General features: G+C 36.5%; 1 protein-coding gene across 4 annotated transcripts in view; it reads right to left on the reverse strand.

The window, feature by feature from the left end:
- Positions 1-388: 388 nt before the first annotated feature.
- The window catches only part of CBLB (Cbl proto-oncogene B), a 126,958-nt gene continuing 109,547 nt past the window's right edge, over positions 389-17,799 (reverse strand). For 2 of the 4 annotated variants that reach the window (XM_053935121.1, XM_053935124.1), the window contains 6 exons: positions 16,855-16,995; positions 12,813-12,892; positions 12,582-12,713; positions 11,155-11,295; positions 8,588-8,707; positions 389-3,465 (listed from right to left, as the gene is read on the reverse strand). In XM_053935121.1, coding sequence (XP_053791096.1) covers positions 3,203-3,465; positions 8,588-8,707; positions 11,155-11,295; positions 12,582-12,713; positions 12,813-12,892; positions 16,855-16,995 — 877 coding nt within the window. In that variant the 3' untranslated portion in view covers positions 389-3,202. The remainder of the gene's footprint in view (positions 3,466-8,587; positions 8,708-11,154; positions 11,296-12,581; positions 12,714-12,812; positions 12,893-16,854; positions 16,996-17,799) is intronic. The other 2 variants (XM_053935123.1, XM_053935122.1) reach the window with 2 other exon arrangements.

Genomic DNA, 17,799 nt, shown 5'->3' on the forward strand with positions numbered 1-17,799 from the left:
ACAAATTTCAGGTCAGAGTTGTCAGTGCAAAGTAAAGCTTCAAACTGAAAGTGAGAGAAATACAACAGAAGAAATGATCCTGGTACAAAATTTCCTAAATTCACATTGTAAAAAACTGTGCCAGATGCACTCTTGAGATACTGGACATTAACAAATTTTACCAGTAGCCATTTTAGGGTTCGAGACAAGCCATTAACATGGCTAATTATATTTGTTTCCTTTACCACAATTTAAATTTTTCCTACACAAAGCCTTTGGAAAAGATCTGTGCTGCTGATGTCCACTTGCTCTGCTCAACTTATTCAGCCAATTTGCTCAAAATGCAGTAACTCAGCCAAAAGGACAGAAAAGGTGAGGCCAACAGACAACACAAGGATGGTCTAAAGACTTAAAATGTTTCTGAGTTTAATCAGCTTTGTTCACCCAAGCACTCATTCAAGTCAGTCTTCCTTAAAGTTATGTAAGTGCAGAACACACGGCCAGGCTCAAACCTTTAAGTCTTTCAAAGGTTAAAAATATGTTTAGAAAACTATGTCTTTAGAGAACTAGACTGCAGCCAGATTAATTTATTTTAAGCCTATTAATTCCTGCAGAGTAAACTTCAACACTCCAGCTAAGCAATTTTGCTGTTTGACTTTCAAACTACTAACCGGAACAGGTTTGAAACAGTCCGTATGTTCCACTATTTAGAAGTGTTATTAGCGTACTCATTTAAAGATTAATGGAAATCTTTTCAAGTTACCATTCAAAATATTGCTAATCAAGTTTGGATTTTTAACACATAATAAAAAAAGTGTCTCTGGTGGTCACAACCAGAAAGAAGGAAAACTTTAAAAACCTTCATCTATCAGACAGCAGTTCCAGCCTCTAACTGACATATAAGGACGTAATTTATACTAAGCTGCTGCATAAAAAGGAGAAAATGAGTTCTTCATTACAATTCAAAATTTCAAAACTCAATCTGAAGATTGTTTGTTTGTCCTTGTAAAGTGCTCTTTTTTTCATCACCGCTATGCTGGCAGTTATGCTAGAACCTCATTTCAGTAATTCCAGTACAATCAGATTGTATAATTTAATAGCCTGAATCATTTTCAATTTATAGCTAGTTAAAATGCTACAGTGATGTTGCAAACAAACCAAATGAACAAGAGGGTTCCATACTACACAAAACTTTCTCCCAAAACAGAGAAAAGAGGTTAATTTGAGTCAAAAGCACAGACTATAACTTACACCAAAACTTTTCTTAAGCTGTACTTGAGGAATGAACAATTACAGGAAGATGCAAATGTCTTTTCCTGGAACATAAACTCAGAACCATTTGCTTAAATCCAAATGGAGCAGCAGCTCTTCCCTATACCCTGTATTCTCCTGATAATCTTCTATCACTGAAGCAGATTAATGATATCCATACTGTGTTTTGTGATGCTACAAAATAATTTTATCAGTTTTAAGAACAAGTCATGAAACAACGGGACTTTGAGATAGCAGAATAATTTCCAGTGGGTGTTCTCAGTTACTTCAAACCTGCAGTTCAGCCACGTGCTGTCTTTGAAAACATCTTTACAGCAAATGCACTGGCTGGTGAGATCTGATCTTGTAAGTGATATAAATTCTAGCACTTGCTCAGCAGAGTGAAAGAGAACACTAACAGCTGAAATGGAATAATGAATATATACTTCACACCCAGCCTGGCACACCAAAAATTTTCATATACTCATCACATATCAAAATGAGAAAAAATATTCTAAATACCACATGGTTTTATTTGTTCAATAGTATTAGAAGAAAAGTTTCAAAGTTTCCCAAACAACCAAGAAAGCAGCAATCTTAAGAATTTTTCTGAAAATGTTTGGACTCAACTTTTAAAGTATTCAGAATAGAATTGTCTTCTCTCTCTTTTTTAAAATCAGGAAGATTTTTAAAATGGCTTACATCAATTGGGGCTCAAAAATAAAATGCCAAAGTTTGGTGTATAACTAACCAAGTAAAGCAAAAATGTATTTCCAACTAAGCAGTTGGAAAGTGTGTGAATGAATTTGGGTGTTAAACACATCCTCGAGGATTATAAAGTGTACAGGGAAGGGAGGACGTTATTAAAAAATTTTGCAGAAAATATTGCTACAGTAGCATTAAATTAACAGTGCATCAAAGATTTAAAGTTTCCAAGTTAATACAAACTGATCCAAGCCACAATGAACCACAGGATAATCACTCAAACAAGACACTAACCGCATTCTCCTTACTGAATTTAGAACCGGAATTTACCTGAATACCTTTAATATCATAGAAAAAGATTCCTTTTAGTCTTGCCATGAAGAACTGGTGCCATTAGTGTGTAATCAAAACACAGAATTATGCTGCATGAAGTGTGCATTTGGCTTTTTTTAAACATCTGAAATCAAACACTCAATTTTGAAAGAGATTTTACATGTAAGAACTCAGTATCACTGCTGCATGAAGTGTTTTATTTGTTGGTTGGGATTTTTTGCTGGAAACTGTATATAAAAGACCTTGAGACTACAGGTCATGGAATTCTTGTGAAACAGAAAGCTGCCCAAAATTACTGTCAAAATACCTTTAAAAAGGCAGTTCACAAAATAATGTGTTTTACATTCAGATATGTCCTCTCTCAAAAGCAAAGGAATCTTAGAAGAAAAAAAAGAAATCAGTAGTGAAGGCCACATACTTTTTGTATTTGATGAACTGAAATGCAAAAAACAATTAAAGCATCTTGTAAAAGAAAAAAAAAAAAACAAACGAAAAACAGAACTTCTAGAGAGTGATGATTTAGTTGATGGAGTGGTCAGCATGGAAACTGTTGGGAATGCTACAGCAGAACTGACCTCAAGTACAAGGGAATATGAACAGGACATAGTACAGGCACAAACTAGAAAACTGTAACTTGCCAACTTGTAAACAAGAAAAAGCATTTCACAGATTAAAAGTTCTAGGGAAGTAAACTTCTTATAAATTATTTTGTAAGTTCAACCCTGATTTAAAAAAGTATGGCTAGCAAAAATACATAAGCCTCAGCATATTTATAAGTCTTGATCACAGCAGCCAGGAGCCTTTGATAAACAGCTGGAAACAAACACCCTTCTGCTAAGGATGGAAGAAAAATATCCATTCTGTTCTTCCTCTCATGCCCCAATCCACATGTGTATCTGTAGAATTCATATGCTTCAAGAAAATCTTGATACTGCTATAGATTGAGACGTGGGGAGACCGGTGGAGGAAAACAGACAAACTCTCTTAAAATACTGCGGGCCACGTCAACGTTATTCTGGGCAATTTCAAGTGCCCTCTTGACTTCTTCAAAGGAATAGCCCTCTCCCATAAGTTTTGCAATTTTTGCATCCACATTTTCCGTGGAACTGTCAGAGCTGTATGGTTTCCTGTGATGTATTTCTGGTGCAGTTCTTCGAGGAAGTGGTTTAGGGGGCCTGGCTGGTGCTTGTGAACCATCTGTTTCAAATAAACGAGATAAAAATCATTATAAATTGGCCTAAGACTGTGTTATATGTTGGTCAAACCCCATGCTCAAGTAAACTTGGTACTTTACTGAAACGCCTTTATCCTTACTGATTCCACAATAAGAAGCTTAAATACAAGCAGGCACAGCACAGAAAACACTTTCAAGAGCAAAATATCTAAAAAATTTAAAAGTCTTTAATCCCTCAAAAAGGGTTTTAACAAGTCCTCTCAACAGTGACTTTGATAGATAAATTAGAGGAATTTCTGGCTGTGATACTTCCTGTTTACTTACACTGAGAGCAGTGGCATTTTCTAGCGTTAAGTACTTCAGAGACAGCTCTTTAGGCATGGAAGAAATATTATATTTCCAGTATTCTTGTTGCAACCTTATCATAACACTGGATAGAGAGAACTATAATTCAACCAAGTGCATTAACCACTTCAGATAAATGAAAGCAGTTCACACAACAGCATGTTTAATGCAGGTGTATTTTCCTTTCAAGATAGTTTTTCCATCAATTTGGATGCATGTTGCTATAAAATTTAATTCCACTTCTTAATTCAGAGAGTTAATAGTACGTTTAGCAAGATGGTGATATTCATATGACAAATGGATGAAAGAAATGTGATTAAACATTTACAGTAAGTGGCTAAGACCTACATGTACTAAGGGCTACTTCATATTTGTTTTGATTTTTTTTTCTCTCTCAAGATAAAAAGAATGATGTAAATGATAAACATTCTGAAGCAGAGCCAGAGCTGTAATGAAGGTGTGGAAGATCCATGAAACGTTTGGCTGAGAAATTAACTATACCTCAGGAAATGCAGTTAATCACTAAAAATTGTATCAGAAACAAGTTCAAATTTCTCACTTCACTTATTTTAGGAAACTCAAGACTGAAAAAGAATAATATTCTTTATCTTAAGAATAATGGCATGTCATTTAAAACCAATCATTTTTCTTTCACAAACCTTCAAGCTGTTTTAATATGTACATTCCATTATGGACTTCATTTCTATACAGTATGAAACAAAATTAAATTTACAAACTTTACATTTTCCCCTGGGCTTGAAGTATAGAAGAAAATCCTTATGCATAAACCAGATCCTTCCCTGTGCTTGTGTTATATGAGAATATTTTTGCTTGACTCAGCCTAATACAGACTTAAAACTGAAGTTATTTAGTGTTTAAAACCTTCACTTGACTGAAGCCTTCAAACAAACTTTATGAAGCAATCACATAATTTATAAAGGTTGTTTGTAATTCTGTCAGCAGATTTGAAGCATAGGCATTTTATTCTCACTGCAACGACATCTCTCTATAGCACAGATACCCTGAGATCGTCAGCGCTCTCTCTCAATTCCCATTATTATTTTTTTAATTGCTGACATCTCTTGCAATATCTTCACATCCATATAAAATTTCAGCTAAAGCTGGATATCATATTGGATCCTGAGCTTAAAGATATTAAGCCTAAGCTGCATGTCCATCTGGACACTGAGATAGAGGTATTAAACAGAACTTTCTTTCCCTACCTCACATCCTCTGATTTTCAGCCACCACAGATGTCTAACTAAAAATTCAAAATAGATTTTCTAACTGTGCAATTCAATTAACAGTTTCTACCACAAGCAGCTTCCTCCACTGCTTCCATTTCTGTAATTCAGCACTAGATTGAACCCTTGGGTAAGGGGTTAGTACAAAGGCAGACACAGGCTCATTTAATAAGTGCTTAAAAAGCATGGGAAAAGTGGTGAGAGCTCTATGGCACAGTGGGAGAGGCTGCTTGTAACAATGCTGTCTGTTCCTCTCTGCTGTGAAATGCCCTTCTTTTCTTCCCTTGCTGCTTCTCCTGGATTCCTTGCTCTTTCACCGACAGACAGAAGCAGGTGACAAAGGCTGGCTGTGAAGGCCCTCTGTGGAACAGGGGAAGCAGCTACGCCTCACCTGACTGGGGTACAGGAACAAAGCACGCCCAGGGGACAACACGTGCTCTAAGGAACTCAGAGAGCAGGGAGAAGGTGAGGGAAGGACCCACTACTGCTCCATCAAGCTGTTTGGCATGATCTTTGTACATTGCAATACTGTGGAATACATTATTTCTTCCAGTGTTAACTGAAATACACCCTGGAGTAATATTCTCGTAAAAGGAATCCAAATCTGCAAGCAAGTGTTTTCATAAGGCCAATTGAGGGAATGAATAGGCAGCAGGTAAATATATTAAGCAATCATTTGAATCTGTATCTTACAGAATAGCTAACTTCAGCAAAATAGAGCAGACATCAATTAGAGGCTTAATTTTCTCCTTCCTTTCCCTCTTATTATTGGCTGTGCTTAGGTAAAATAATCTATAATTATTAGCAATATCATAGAATAATAGAATGGGTTGGGTTGGAAAGGACCTTAAAGATAATTTAATTCCACCCCCCACCCCCATCATAGGCAGGGACACCTTCCACTAGACCAGACTGCTCAGAGCTACATCCAATCTGGCCTTGAACACTTCCAGGGATGAGGTATCCACAGCTTCTCTGGACAACGTGAGGCAGGGCCTCACCATCCTCACAGTAAAGGACTTCTTCCTGATACTTCATCTAATCTCCAGTTCTCCCTTGTCCTCTCACCTGATCTTGCAAAAAGTCCCTCTTCCCTTCATGTACTGGAAGGCCACAATTAGGTCACCCCAAAGCCTTCCCTTCTCCAGGCTGAACAATTCAAACTGACTAAGGCTTTCCTCACAGGAGAGGTGCTCCATCCCTCTTATCACCTTGGTGGTCTTCTCCAGACTCACTCCAGCAGGTCCACGTCTTTGTTATGCTGGATGCATTTCTCCAGGTAGGGTCTCATGACAGCAGAGCAGAGGTGCCGGATTCCCTCCTTTGCCCTGCTGCTTTGGATGCAGCCCAGGAAAGCAGGATACAACCCTTTTGTCTTTCTTGGCTCTGAGCACACGTTGCCAGCTCATGTCCAGCCTCTCATCCACAGCACCCCCAACTCTTATCTCCTTTTCTTTGTCTTTTTTGCAATAATTTTAAACAGTTGTATATAAGAAGTTTGAGAAACCATGCCTTTGGGGGAGTGGGTTGCATGGCTGAGTACTATTTCTGAAGTGTTCAATACTGGATATCTGAATTAGAATGAATTACTCAGTAGACTTTAAAGAGTCAGTTAAACATCACGACAGCAAGCTTAAAAACAGTGAAAGTGAAACAGAGAAGTTAAAGCACTGCCCATGCTACTCTAGGAACCCAGGGGCTAAATTATAATTAGATTTTAGAGTGAACTCAATTTCTTTTTCAGCTAGTTCAGAGAACAACCTTACAAAAGCACTGAAATGAAGAATTTCTTAAGTGAGCTGATTAGTTCAGAAAAAATGCAAGACTGAAGTTCTGAATACAGTTACACTCTCAACATTGTCTTTTTAAATCATAGATAAAGGGGAACCTGTTCATCTTGCAGCTCATCAGTTCTGTCCTTTGGAATTACTGACACTGTAAAAACAACTTTCCAATTAAGAGAATGGCATGATCTATCACATAGTTTTCATCTAATTGAAATTAAATGGAATATATCGCTGCATATCATGCTGATTTAGAATGATATTTATAGCAAAAGCTGACATGTGAGTGTTTTAGAAGATGACTGTGGGAAACAGATCGAAAAGTATTAAGTAACACCAGAAAGCTCCAAGTTTTTAAATAGCAAATATCTTGCAGTAATTTAGGAAATTTAAAAATTGCTCTATCTCAGAAGTGCAAGAATTGCAGGAAAACTCCATAGCTTTAAAAGTAGTTACATCTTTGTGATAATTTGCATTATAAGAGAATTCAAAACACCCTGAATAAATTGACTGAGCATTTTAAGACAAATAGATCCCTCACAATGCCACATAGAAAGCATTATAAACTCTTTTCTTCCAACAACTGGAAACAAAAAGAGAAACAGCTATATTTGTAAAGATACCCTCCACAAAGAGATCATATTTACCAAAGGCGTCACCCTAATTCACAATTATACTATTAATTAAAAAAATAAGTAAGCCTAAAGAGAGCTACAGGAATTTCCCACCATTTAAGTTGGAAAAACATACTCTTTTTTCCCCCCTATACCTCAGCAGTATGAAAATCTGTATTTCTGAGAAGGAGAATGCAATTACTACTAAAAAATACATCTTTTTTTTTCCACTTGAGAATGCTTCAATTGAACAATGGTGATTATTACAACTGAAAGATTAGAGAAAAGTCCTTTTCTTTATGCATAAGAAGTCTCTACACAAAATTTTATCTATCTGGAGAATGATTAATGGTACAAAACACCACTTGACTTTTTCTTTGTGTGGTTTCTTCATGTAGGAAAAGAATGCAGTTGGGCTAATCCTCCCCTTTCCCCATGCACCATGCACATATAAGGAAAAGAAAATTTTTCTAAAAACTGGTGAAGGTACTTTGAAATACAGGTAATACTGTTATCATTTTTATCTACTCAGTAGATTTCCTTTAAATTTACTGTTTTTGTTGCCTGAAAACCATAACCAAAATTTCTTTGGCAGAGGAACTGTTTTTACTGTACCTGTTCCATTGAAAAGGAAGACTGAATTTTAAGTGGTTTTGATTCTTGCTATTTTATTAAGAAATACCTTAAAAGTTTCTTAGAAATTCAGACAACCATATTAGCAAAAAAGACAGGAAATAATAATAATACTTTAGAGAGGTTAAGCTCTTATTTTTTTGTTTAGGAGAAATGAAACAAAGATGGAAATCAGATATTTGTGCTCCTTTCAGTACTTCTGATCTCTTATGAGCTTGAAAGGTGTCAGGAAAATTTCTGCCTTTCTCAAAAAATAAGGAACAGTATAACTCACATAAGCATTCAGTTTGGCAGCTAGCAAAATTGATGCTATAGTATATACACCTACATACAACAAGTAGCCACTTTTACCTCTATTACAGAACTTAAGTCTCTGTTACCCCTCGATGATTTCATACTTCTGTAAAGCAACATTACCATTGCCATTTGTTGCCCAGAATGACAAAAAACTCACTGGACTTTATGGATGAAAGTTATATTCTTCATAAAACTGTAATTTTCTACAAGAACAGTTTTCTGCTTTACCTGAAAATGGAGGAAGTTGATCGTAGTCTTGAGATGTCCTATTTGTTTTGACATTTTCTCCAGGTGCTCTCCGAGCAGGTGGCAAAGGAACATGAGCAGTTACTGGGTCAAAATGGGGATCTGTGATAAAAGAATTTTAAAAGTGTCTTAAAATAATCAGAATTACTATTTGCGGGAGGGCTGAAGCATAGAAGGCAGGATTAGAACAGCCTCCCATCATGCAGAGGAACCATGAATCCAGAAGTGTCCCCCGACAGCACATGCACATAAACCCCCAAATTCAGCATTCATAGTACACATATAAGTATGATTTGAAGTGACAAACACAGGAGCACAGCTTAAAGGTGGTCTGTCCTGCACTGACTGTGGTCTCTTCTCCTCACATCCATGAGGTACTTTTCAACCACCCAACCCTGATGCTGCTGGGATTGTGCATGGCAAAGCACGGAAGAGGTTGCAATGCCTGAAGCAGCACAATTGCAAACATCCCAGCTATTCAGTTTGCTTAGAGCTTCATTACACTTCTATGCTTTGCAGTTCACAAAGACTGCAGGACTGATTTCCTATTCATACAGTCCCAGCTATGCGTAAATATTACAGGGACAGAATTTGAAAAATGAGAGAAATAAACAATTCTGATATGTCATCCCCTTCTTTTCTTTCTTCTTTGGCTACCAAAGATGTTGCTGAGCAAGTGCAACACCATCCTGGATCCGGCTTCTGCCCTGGACTCAGTACTCGCAGAGTGTTTGTTTTGTATGTGAGAACAACTTCTCGCTGGTGTTGATGATGAGATTATTATTCTAACCTGACAGGCTCTGATGGATAGCTGAGAAATCACCCTCAAGACTTGTATGGAAACCAATCATCAAAAACTCATCATAAATCTTCTGCAATAGATTATGTGACAAGATGCAAAGTGAGTAATATGGCTTTAGAAATACCATATGAATAAAAAAAGACCAATTCACACAACCATGCATGCCTAATTAGATGCAATACATTGCTAAGATTAATGAGAACTGCTGCTGTACGGTTGTATTGCTTATGCAAATATGAAGAACAATACACGGCTGTAGATACATAGTCCAGATATTTATTTTAAAGCTATTAAATGTTTTTTAACACTATCAGTGATGTTCTTAGATTATTTGGAAGTTACACTTAAACATCTAAAACTTTGCATGTTTCTGGGCACAGGCAGATGGAGCTTGTTTGCATCTGTGTGTGAGGGCTCCTATTTTTCCTCTCCATTCCCATCATAACTGAACGGCGCACTGTGTGTTTCTGAATCAGATCATATAATTGAGGCACTCATTCAGACTAGACTGCTGCAGTTTACGTTGTTTTTATTTTGAAGTGTAGGAGATAAACTACACTGTATTTATGAACATCAACCCTTAAATTCTGTAGCGAGCTAAGTCTTTTCATCTGGATGCATTCAGCAACTTAGATGAGAAAGTAACACACTGAGTTGAATTTGCATTATAAGATACACAAAGCTTTAGCAAATTACTCAATGTCAGGCCTTGACTGATAGCAAAACATACAAAATAAAAACATTCCATAAAAGGTCACTGTACTTCAGCATAAAGTAGCTCCCTGCCCCCCGACAGCAAGTTCCAGTCACACAGGTCATTCAAATACCAGAGAACCTGTCAGGCCATCATGCAGCTGCACATGACTGCTTGTCATCCACATTCTGGCCTTCATGTGAAACTATCATCAAAACATTTCACTTTATCCCTCTCCATAGAGCTTCTAAGAAAAACAGAGAGGGGGAAGACAACATCTAACCCCACCACAAGGCAGATCATCCCTGAAAATATTCAGAGAAAAGGTGAACTTAAGATACCAACATCCTTTGAAAGCTTCCACAGAGAAAAAAAAAAAAAAAAAAAATCACTTCACAGACATGTGCTATAACCCACAAAAATCCTGCTGTAATCTGTATCATAATCAGCAAATGCATTCAATTTCATTAACCTGAAAATCAAACCTTTTTCAACTCAAGACAAAAATCATGAATGGTAAACAGAGTTTTCAAACCTTTTATAAGCAAAATACCAGACTGAATGTATCACAGTGATTTACAGGGAAAGATAGGTGAAAACCTGACTTAGCAAAAAGGTTACGAACCCCAGGACCTAGCAACCGTATTCACAATATAGTTTTGTAGCAAAAATTTACAACAGTTCTAACAAAGTAGAATATTCTTTTCCCTCATTTTACAACTTCTTTCAAAGTTTCAACTTGAAAATATCCCCCATGAATTATGTTTCACTATTGAAAACAATGGAGCTGACAAACAGATACAGACTAATATTACAGATTACAACAGAAAACTACAATTTACAAAACTTCTAGCCTGGTACGACCTCATTTTATTACTTTGTGATAATTAAAAGTGAAGTTTTTCTATCTTCTGATAGAAGATTTAAAATTTTGATTTTTTTATATTTTGTATAATGAGTTCTGAGGCCTGGTGACAACTTTATCACTGAACAGATATGCCTCTGAAATAAAGGAAAACAAAATAAAACATGCTGTTTCCTCGGAATTCTTACCAGGATGAAGGAACAGTTCATGTCCTGAAGAGGGTCGGCTCCCTGAGCCAGCAGGTTTTGTGTGCTCAATCATGCTGTGCCGAGCAGGTGGTGGTGGTGGTGGCGGGAGTGAGGGGGGCGAGTTATCAAATGCATCTTCACCTGCAGTTTAGAAATGAATTATCAGATAAGCAAAACTTCATAAAGAACTGCAGAATAGAGAATAAACCTTAAACTTTATTTTTCATTAGCTGCTGAGGCCTTTACTCCTATGGTTCATCTAAGCAGTTCAGTGACTCCAGTAATGAAACTGTTAAACCTGACTGTTAATACCTACAGTCCTCTTCTAAAACATGCTCTGAATGACCTTTTGCAGTGCTCTGGGATGGAAGGAGAGATTGCTTTTAGTGACTCAATTGCCAAGAGTGTACTACAATGAAAGCTTCACTGAGTATCACAGTAGAATAACAGCTGTATTTCAGTGGCTAAGCAAGTGTATACAAACACCAGTGCTGACTGCACTCAATCTGCTACATTGCTACTGTGTATTATCTCGATCTGCTGTTCAGAAGCTCTGACTCCAGATATATATGGAACTTTCTAGAGCTTGGCAAAAGAATGCACTTCTTATACAAAGGTGGTGAAAGCAGGACTAGAGTTACGAAGCACTGTGAGTTTTATGTGTTATTTTGCTTTCATTTCTCCTGCATCTCAGGAACACTTCAGGGACCAGAGAGAGCATAGTGCAGGAACAAGGCAAATGTTCAAAAGTTTTTATGGAACCAGAAATTTGGATGTTGACACATACAGACACAACCATGCAGCTGAATTTGTCAATGAAGGTGTAGGTGGTACCCCAAGCATGGCACCAATATATATGCAGAGATCACTGATTTTTGTGCAGAACAGAACAGAAACCAGGGTTGGAAAAAAGAGCTTTCAGTGACTGTAGACAGCAGTGAGTTTTGAACTATCCCTTGATGGGGGAAAAGATCCCAGAAATTAACTTATTAATTTAATTTAGTGGTTTCGGTTTTTTACTCAAATACCATCATTTTGGTATTCTTCTTTGTATTTGATAAAATAAATGGAATTATTTAAGCTACAGTAAGAAAAATGCTCCACTACTGCATTAAATTGCAATGCTCAAACTTCTTCGTAAGAGACAATTAAAATTTATTTTAGGGAAAATGGTTTTTACTTTTCTGTATAGTTGGAATACAGATTTAGTATACTTTTTTGTCTGTCTCAAGTGAGACCTTACAAACAGACTCCAAATATTGACAAAACAGACAAAATTGACTGACAGCTGTAATATTTAGCTCATAACCTGTTTGGTACTCCTAACCTACTCAACATTGTCTGTTTGTCTGTTTTTCAGTAAACATGGCATTTAGTTCATCTGGGCAGCATTAACCATTACATGTAATCAGCAAAAAGTCTGCAACCTAAAGGGGGCACCAGAAGATCATAATCGGAGGGTGTCCTGTTGAGCAAAGTGCTGTGTTTGGGGTTGTCTCTGGCAGGAGGCCGTGCAGGAAGCAAAGGTACCGGAACAGTAGGTGCATCATAGACATCTCCTGAATGACACAACCACAAGAAGTGAATGTTTTCCTGCTGCACCCCTAGGGCAGCACAGAGTAAATCTTCTTGGCAAACAACAAAAATTAAAAACATACCTGACTCTGGATGTTTCGATTTCTTTATCTCGGAAGTAGCACTATGTGTTCCATTCGCACATTGGCCATTCTCACACACCCTGAAGACAGACATTAAGCAGGAAGCAATCAACCATTTAGCTAAGTATTAATTAATTCCCTGCATGAGCAGTACCTGTCAGTTCACCATATGGAAACGAATCAGGGACAATAAGCTGCATCAATTTTAAAATTTACATTTTCAGATATTGAGAGCAGATTAACTGGTTAACCCTCATTAAAATTGCTTTGAAGGATTACACTGCTTTCTTGGTGACATACTGACATTGCTTAAAATAACACAGGCTGCAATACAAGTTACAGGAAGAATTAAAATTAAACACAGCCCTCACTCCAGAGCTCAGGTCATTACTTTATTCACACAGTTACATAACAGGCTCGATATTAGTTGACCTTCACAGATGCTGAATTTTCCTTAGCAGAATTATGAGAAAAGGGAAATGTGGATTTTGCTAATTATCCACACCAATGCACACCAGAAAAAACATTAAACAAAATGTAAAAACAAAAAAACTGAACACCACAATACACACTAATAACAAATTTCGACTCAACTTTGCCAAACATTAAAAAAAAAAACCCAGTGAGAACCCCAAAACTGCATTAACAAAGCAGTTCTTCAGGAACTTATTCATTTCTGTATCAAAAAAACTGAGCCTTGCTGATACTTCTACCACAGTTTACTGATTTTTTTTTTAATGAAAGCATACTCTGCCCTCAAAACATAACAACAGTATCAAATTAATATGCAAAACATCCAACCAAACAGTAAAGAGTGCCTACAATAATTGTGTTGAAAATATTGGAGATATTTTTGTAAGAAGACTTTGTTCAAATATGGCAGGGAAAAATATTGAACAAGCCTTAACATAATATTAAATATTGTTTAAAAATACAAAAGAATCAGGACATTGCTCCTGTCACTGTAACTGTGGGCCTTGTATATTCAGAAATAACTAGATATTTTTCTTGGAAAAAGGCCACCATGCTAAGCAACTCCAGCTTAAAGATAAAAATCCCATTCCACCATGGACCAATAATTATTAAACATTGGGAAATCTGCTAGAGTTATATACAGCTAAAATTTCAGATTTGTAGTTTTTACCAACAGTATTAATAAACCTATCAGCGCTGGCCAAATGGAAAGAAGGAATGAATAAGGGTCTGGAATAATTTAAAATATATAAACAGGAAAGAGGAAATGAACTGCACTTGTGGCCCCAAGAGTTACAACTAGAAGTAATGAAATAAATATAAGAATAATCGCAAGATTTAAAAACAAACAAACAAGAGATCCTTTGCCATAAATCAATTCCCCCAGAGAAGTGGTAGAGGAAGTGTTGTTTCTTTCTTTGACATTAGATTGGTCCGATCTTTCAAATGCAGCGGATGCAACATTTCCTTTGACTCCTCACAATATACACTAAGTAATTAAAAATATTTTCTACTCTAGGTTTAATGAATTCTACATTTTCAATGATGTAACCAGCCACAGGCAGCAAGGTAACTTAACATGGCACCACTTCAGAAGTATTCAGTCCATGATAAGCCCAGCTAAGTGATCAGTTTACAAACAATGCTGAAATGCCTGTTAACAGTAAACACCAGAAAAAAGGGCATCAAATGAGTACTAACAAGCAAGCCTTCTGTCCTTTCCCCTTTTGGAAAAAAAACTTTATTAGGAAAAGACAGCAAATGTAATAATGTAACATTTGTCTAACAATAGCCTAATTAGTAATGGTGAAATTCTTTCCTTTTATTTCTTATTCCTGAACTGTCGTTCAGCAGTAACAAGCCAGACAATTCAATGAACTACCAGAGAGTAAAACTGTGAATCATTTTTTATATTATTCTTGAGATATTTTTAGCAGTGTCATATCTACAGGTAAAAGAGAGAAAAGGCAACAACAGTTTGGGAGTAGGACGTAACAATTATGTAATTCTAAACTACAAAACATTCTGACAAAATTTTTAAGCTCTTCAGCTTACTGAAAACTCCAAGTACAATCCAAGAAGTTAGGGAATAACACTTTGGAAAGAGATAAGAGAAAGTGACACTAAGGGCAAGAACTGAAATGTACTAAAAATTTATAACATTAAAAAAAAAAAAAAAGTTGATAACAGTTTTGATGAACAATAATGAGAAGTTAACATTCATTGAAACAAAACATCCCTCCCACGTTACTTAATGAAATACATTAAAAGAACACAACATCAACCAGGAAACCGATTCTTTCTTGAAAACTTTAACTCAGCTTTCACATCTAAGCAGTGACATTAGCTAAAATAAGACATTTTAAGTATGTGGAACATCAGACTTTTTTTTAATGCCTATGAGAATGGTTTGAGTTAAATTTCTTATCAGAATGTATAATAAGAGGAGTTGGTGGTTTTAATCATGGAGCAACTTGAATAGCAAACTGAGGCATTTTATGTGTAGCAAGTCCTGAATTCATATAAAAAACCCCATCATATGCACAGTAAAAACTGGACAAAACTTGGAAAGCATCTTTCTATCTATAGCCTCTACTAATAATTCTAAGGGTCTGGAAAAATACTGTACCAGCCAACTGAAGGCACTTAATTATTTTTTTTCTGTAAAATAAAAATTGCAATATTCTATTTCTCCAGCTGCTTATTTTCTCAAGAACATTTCAGTTTGAATCTATTTGCATCATTTCCATACAAAAGCACAACACGATCCCATAATAATGGCATAGGCAAAAAGGATTAGGACCTTGGAATCTTTTTCTTCTCGCTTCCCTTTTTCCCTGTGTTGTTCAGCCAACACAATTTTATTTATCATTGTTTTTTTGTTTTTTGTTTTTTTTTTTTTTTTTTACATCTCATACAGTAGATAAAAATTTAAGTACTTAAGTTCATCAAGCTTTGGCAACTGCAAAATATTGGTGCCTATGTAGTGAAGCCTGGATCAGGATTTCTAAGACAGAATTTTTAACCTGCATGCAAAGAATGATCATATTATGAGCTTTTTTCCTACCTGCTTTAAATTCTAACTTAAAAAGTCTAAAAATCATTATTGGCTAATTTGGAGGTGAGAGACATGTTGAGCTTTATTGATGGTGGGTCCTCAACATCACATTCTGACAGAGAGAGGGAAAAAATGGCAATATGTCATAGAATTTTTATATCACAGGAAGGTGCAAGTTTTTTAGACCAATACTTGATTTTAATATCATACTTGTGACCTACAAAACCAGTAAAACATTTGTCCTTTTTCCCCCCAGTGACTCCTGACTTATTGTTTTAATTCCAGCCATTCATATATTTTTAAGAGGCAAAGTTCAGCAGGAATGTCACAGCCTTCAGTTGCCATGTCCCTTGCTCCAAGTCTCCTTGTCATAATCCATTAGTAATTCTGAACAGTGAAAGTTTGGAGGTATTGTTTCAGAACATATTTAAAGCTAAGTAGACATATTCCCACCTGTATTTAAAAAAAGGTTCTCTTCCTGAGAAGCACAAAGAAAATATACTACCAAATGGGCTTAAAAAGCTAAAAAGACACACTATATATTGGACAAAAAGAGAATCAAAATATGAACATACAGCTGCCAGTTCACATACTTTTCAGTACTTCATTGCTTTTAAATTGAATTATATATAATGTGAAAGGCTAAGAATTTCAAAGCTAACTGGAAATTTCAGTCACAATCCTCCTTAAAATTAAATTTGAAAGAGTTTTAGGGGTTGAATCTCCTGGTAAGTTTTGAAAACCTTAATGTAAGGGGAAAAAAAAAGACCCCAACTGCAGAAATGGTAACCAAAGGCAAAAAACCACACAATTCTGACACAAGACAGATTCGATAATGTGAACTTTATAGGTTTCTATCTGTGGCAGTGGCCAAATGAAACAGAAGCATGGGTAATCCAAGCTTAGGAGGCAGGCAAGCTTAACCATAATTTCAGATATTGAATCCTGTTAATTTTGGAAAAAGCAGAGGTTATGTAAAAAGCTTTTTTCAAGGCTGCTAGATCACCTTACCGAGCAAGCGGTTTTATATTATGACCATGAGGCGGTTGTGAGCTCAGTATTACAGGATGTGAAGAAGGAATTTTGTATTCATCATCATCTAGGTGTTCCCTTGATTTATCAGACAGAGAATTTGCTGAAGGACCAGGGCACCTAAGGAGATTAGAAAAATAAAGGTTTCTCTTCAGCTGTTAGGTACTTGACCTCAGATAATATTGAAAATACTCTTCTTTAGCCCAAACATCCTTAATAAGTCTGCTACACATGAGGAGACAAAAGCACCATGACAAAAAACTTGTAAGGTTACTGACTTTTTGTCACTGAGCATGCATAGAGCAAAGGGCAGCTACCCTTCTAGGAGTTAAACAGCTACTTTAAGCAAGCACAACATAGCAGAGAATTGCAAAGAATTAAAGTACCAAATAGACACTTGCATGACTCGGCCTGTTTGCACTTATGAAAAGCACTGAATAAAAGTTAATTCAGGACAAAAGGTGTTTAGCAAGGCTTAGTGATGCAGAGGACATTCATGCTTTCACTAGCCTGTCAGGCTGTGAGTAAGGACACGCCAGGTCCTCTCACATATCTGGAGCATGCCCGTCAGCCCTGCTCCATCTGTCACCAAGAAGCGCCATGCCAAAGGCTGATCTCAAGGGAGACAGGAATTCCAAGCCACAGTTGGCCTTAAAGGGGCTATGACTTCACCTTCAACATTTTGTTAGCAAGGTGGGACATACAGCAAGAGGAGAAACACCTTTTGGTGCTACTTCCCCCTCAACTACCTCAAGGCAATTAAATATTCTTAATATATTCACAGAGTACAAAGACCACAAAAGGCGCTTGAAATTGGATGCGTCATTACATACTCAAAAATGAATGCTTCCTCATGCAAAATATCACCGCGGTTTATGGTACTTTTGAGATAAAGAGTCTGCTACTGATGTAGAAAAATAGGAG

Source organism: Vidua chalybeata, chromosome 2 (assembly GCF_026979565.1).
Source record: "Vidua chalybeata isolate OUT-0048 chromosome 2, bVidCha1 merged haplotype, whole genome shotgun sequence".
Classification (NCBI taxonomy): domain Eukaryota; kingdom Metazoa; phylum Chordata; class Aves; order Passeriformes; family Viduidae; genus Vidua; species Vidua chalybeata.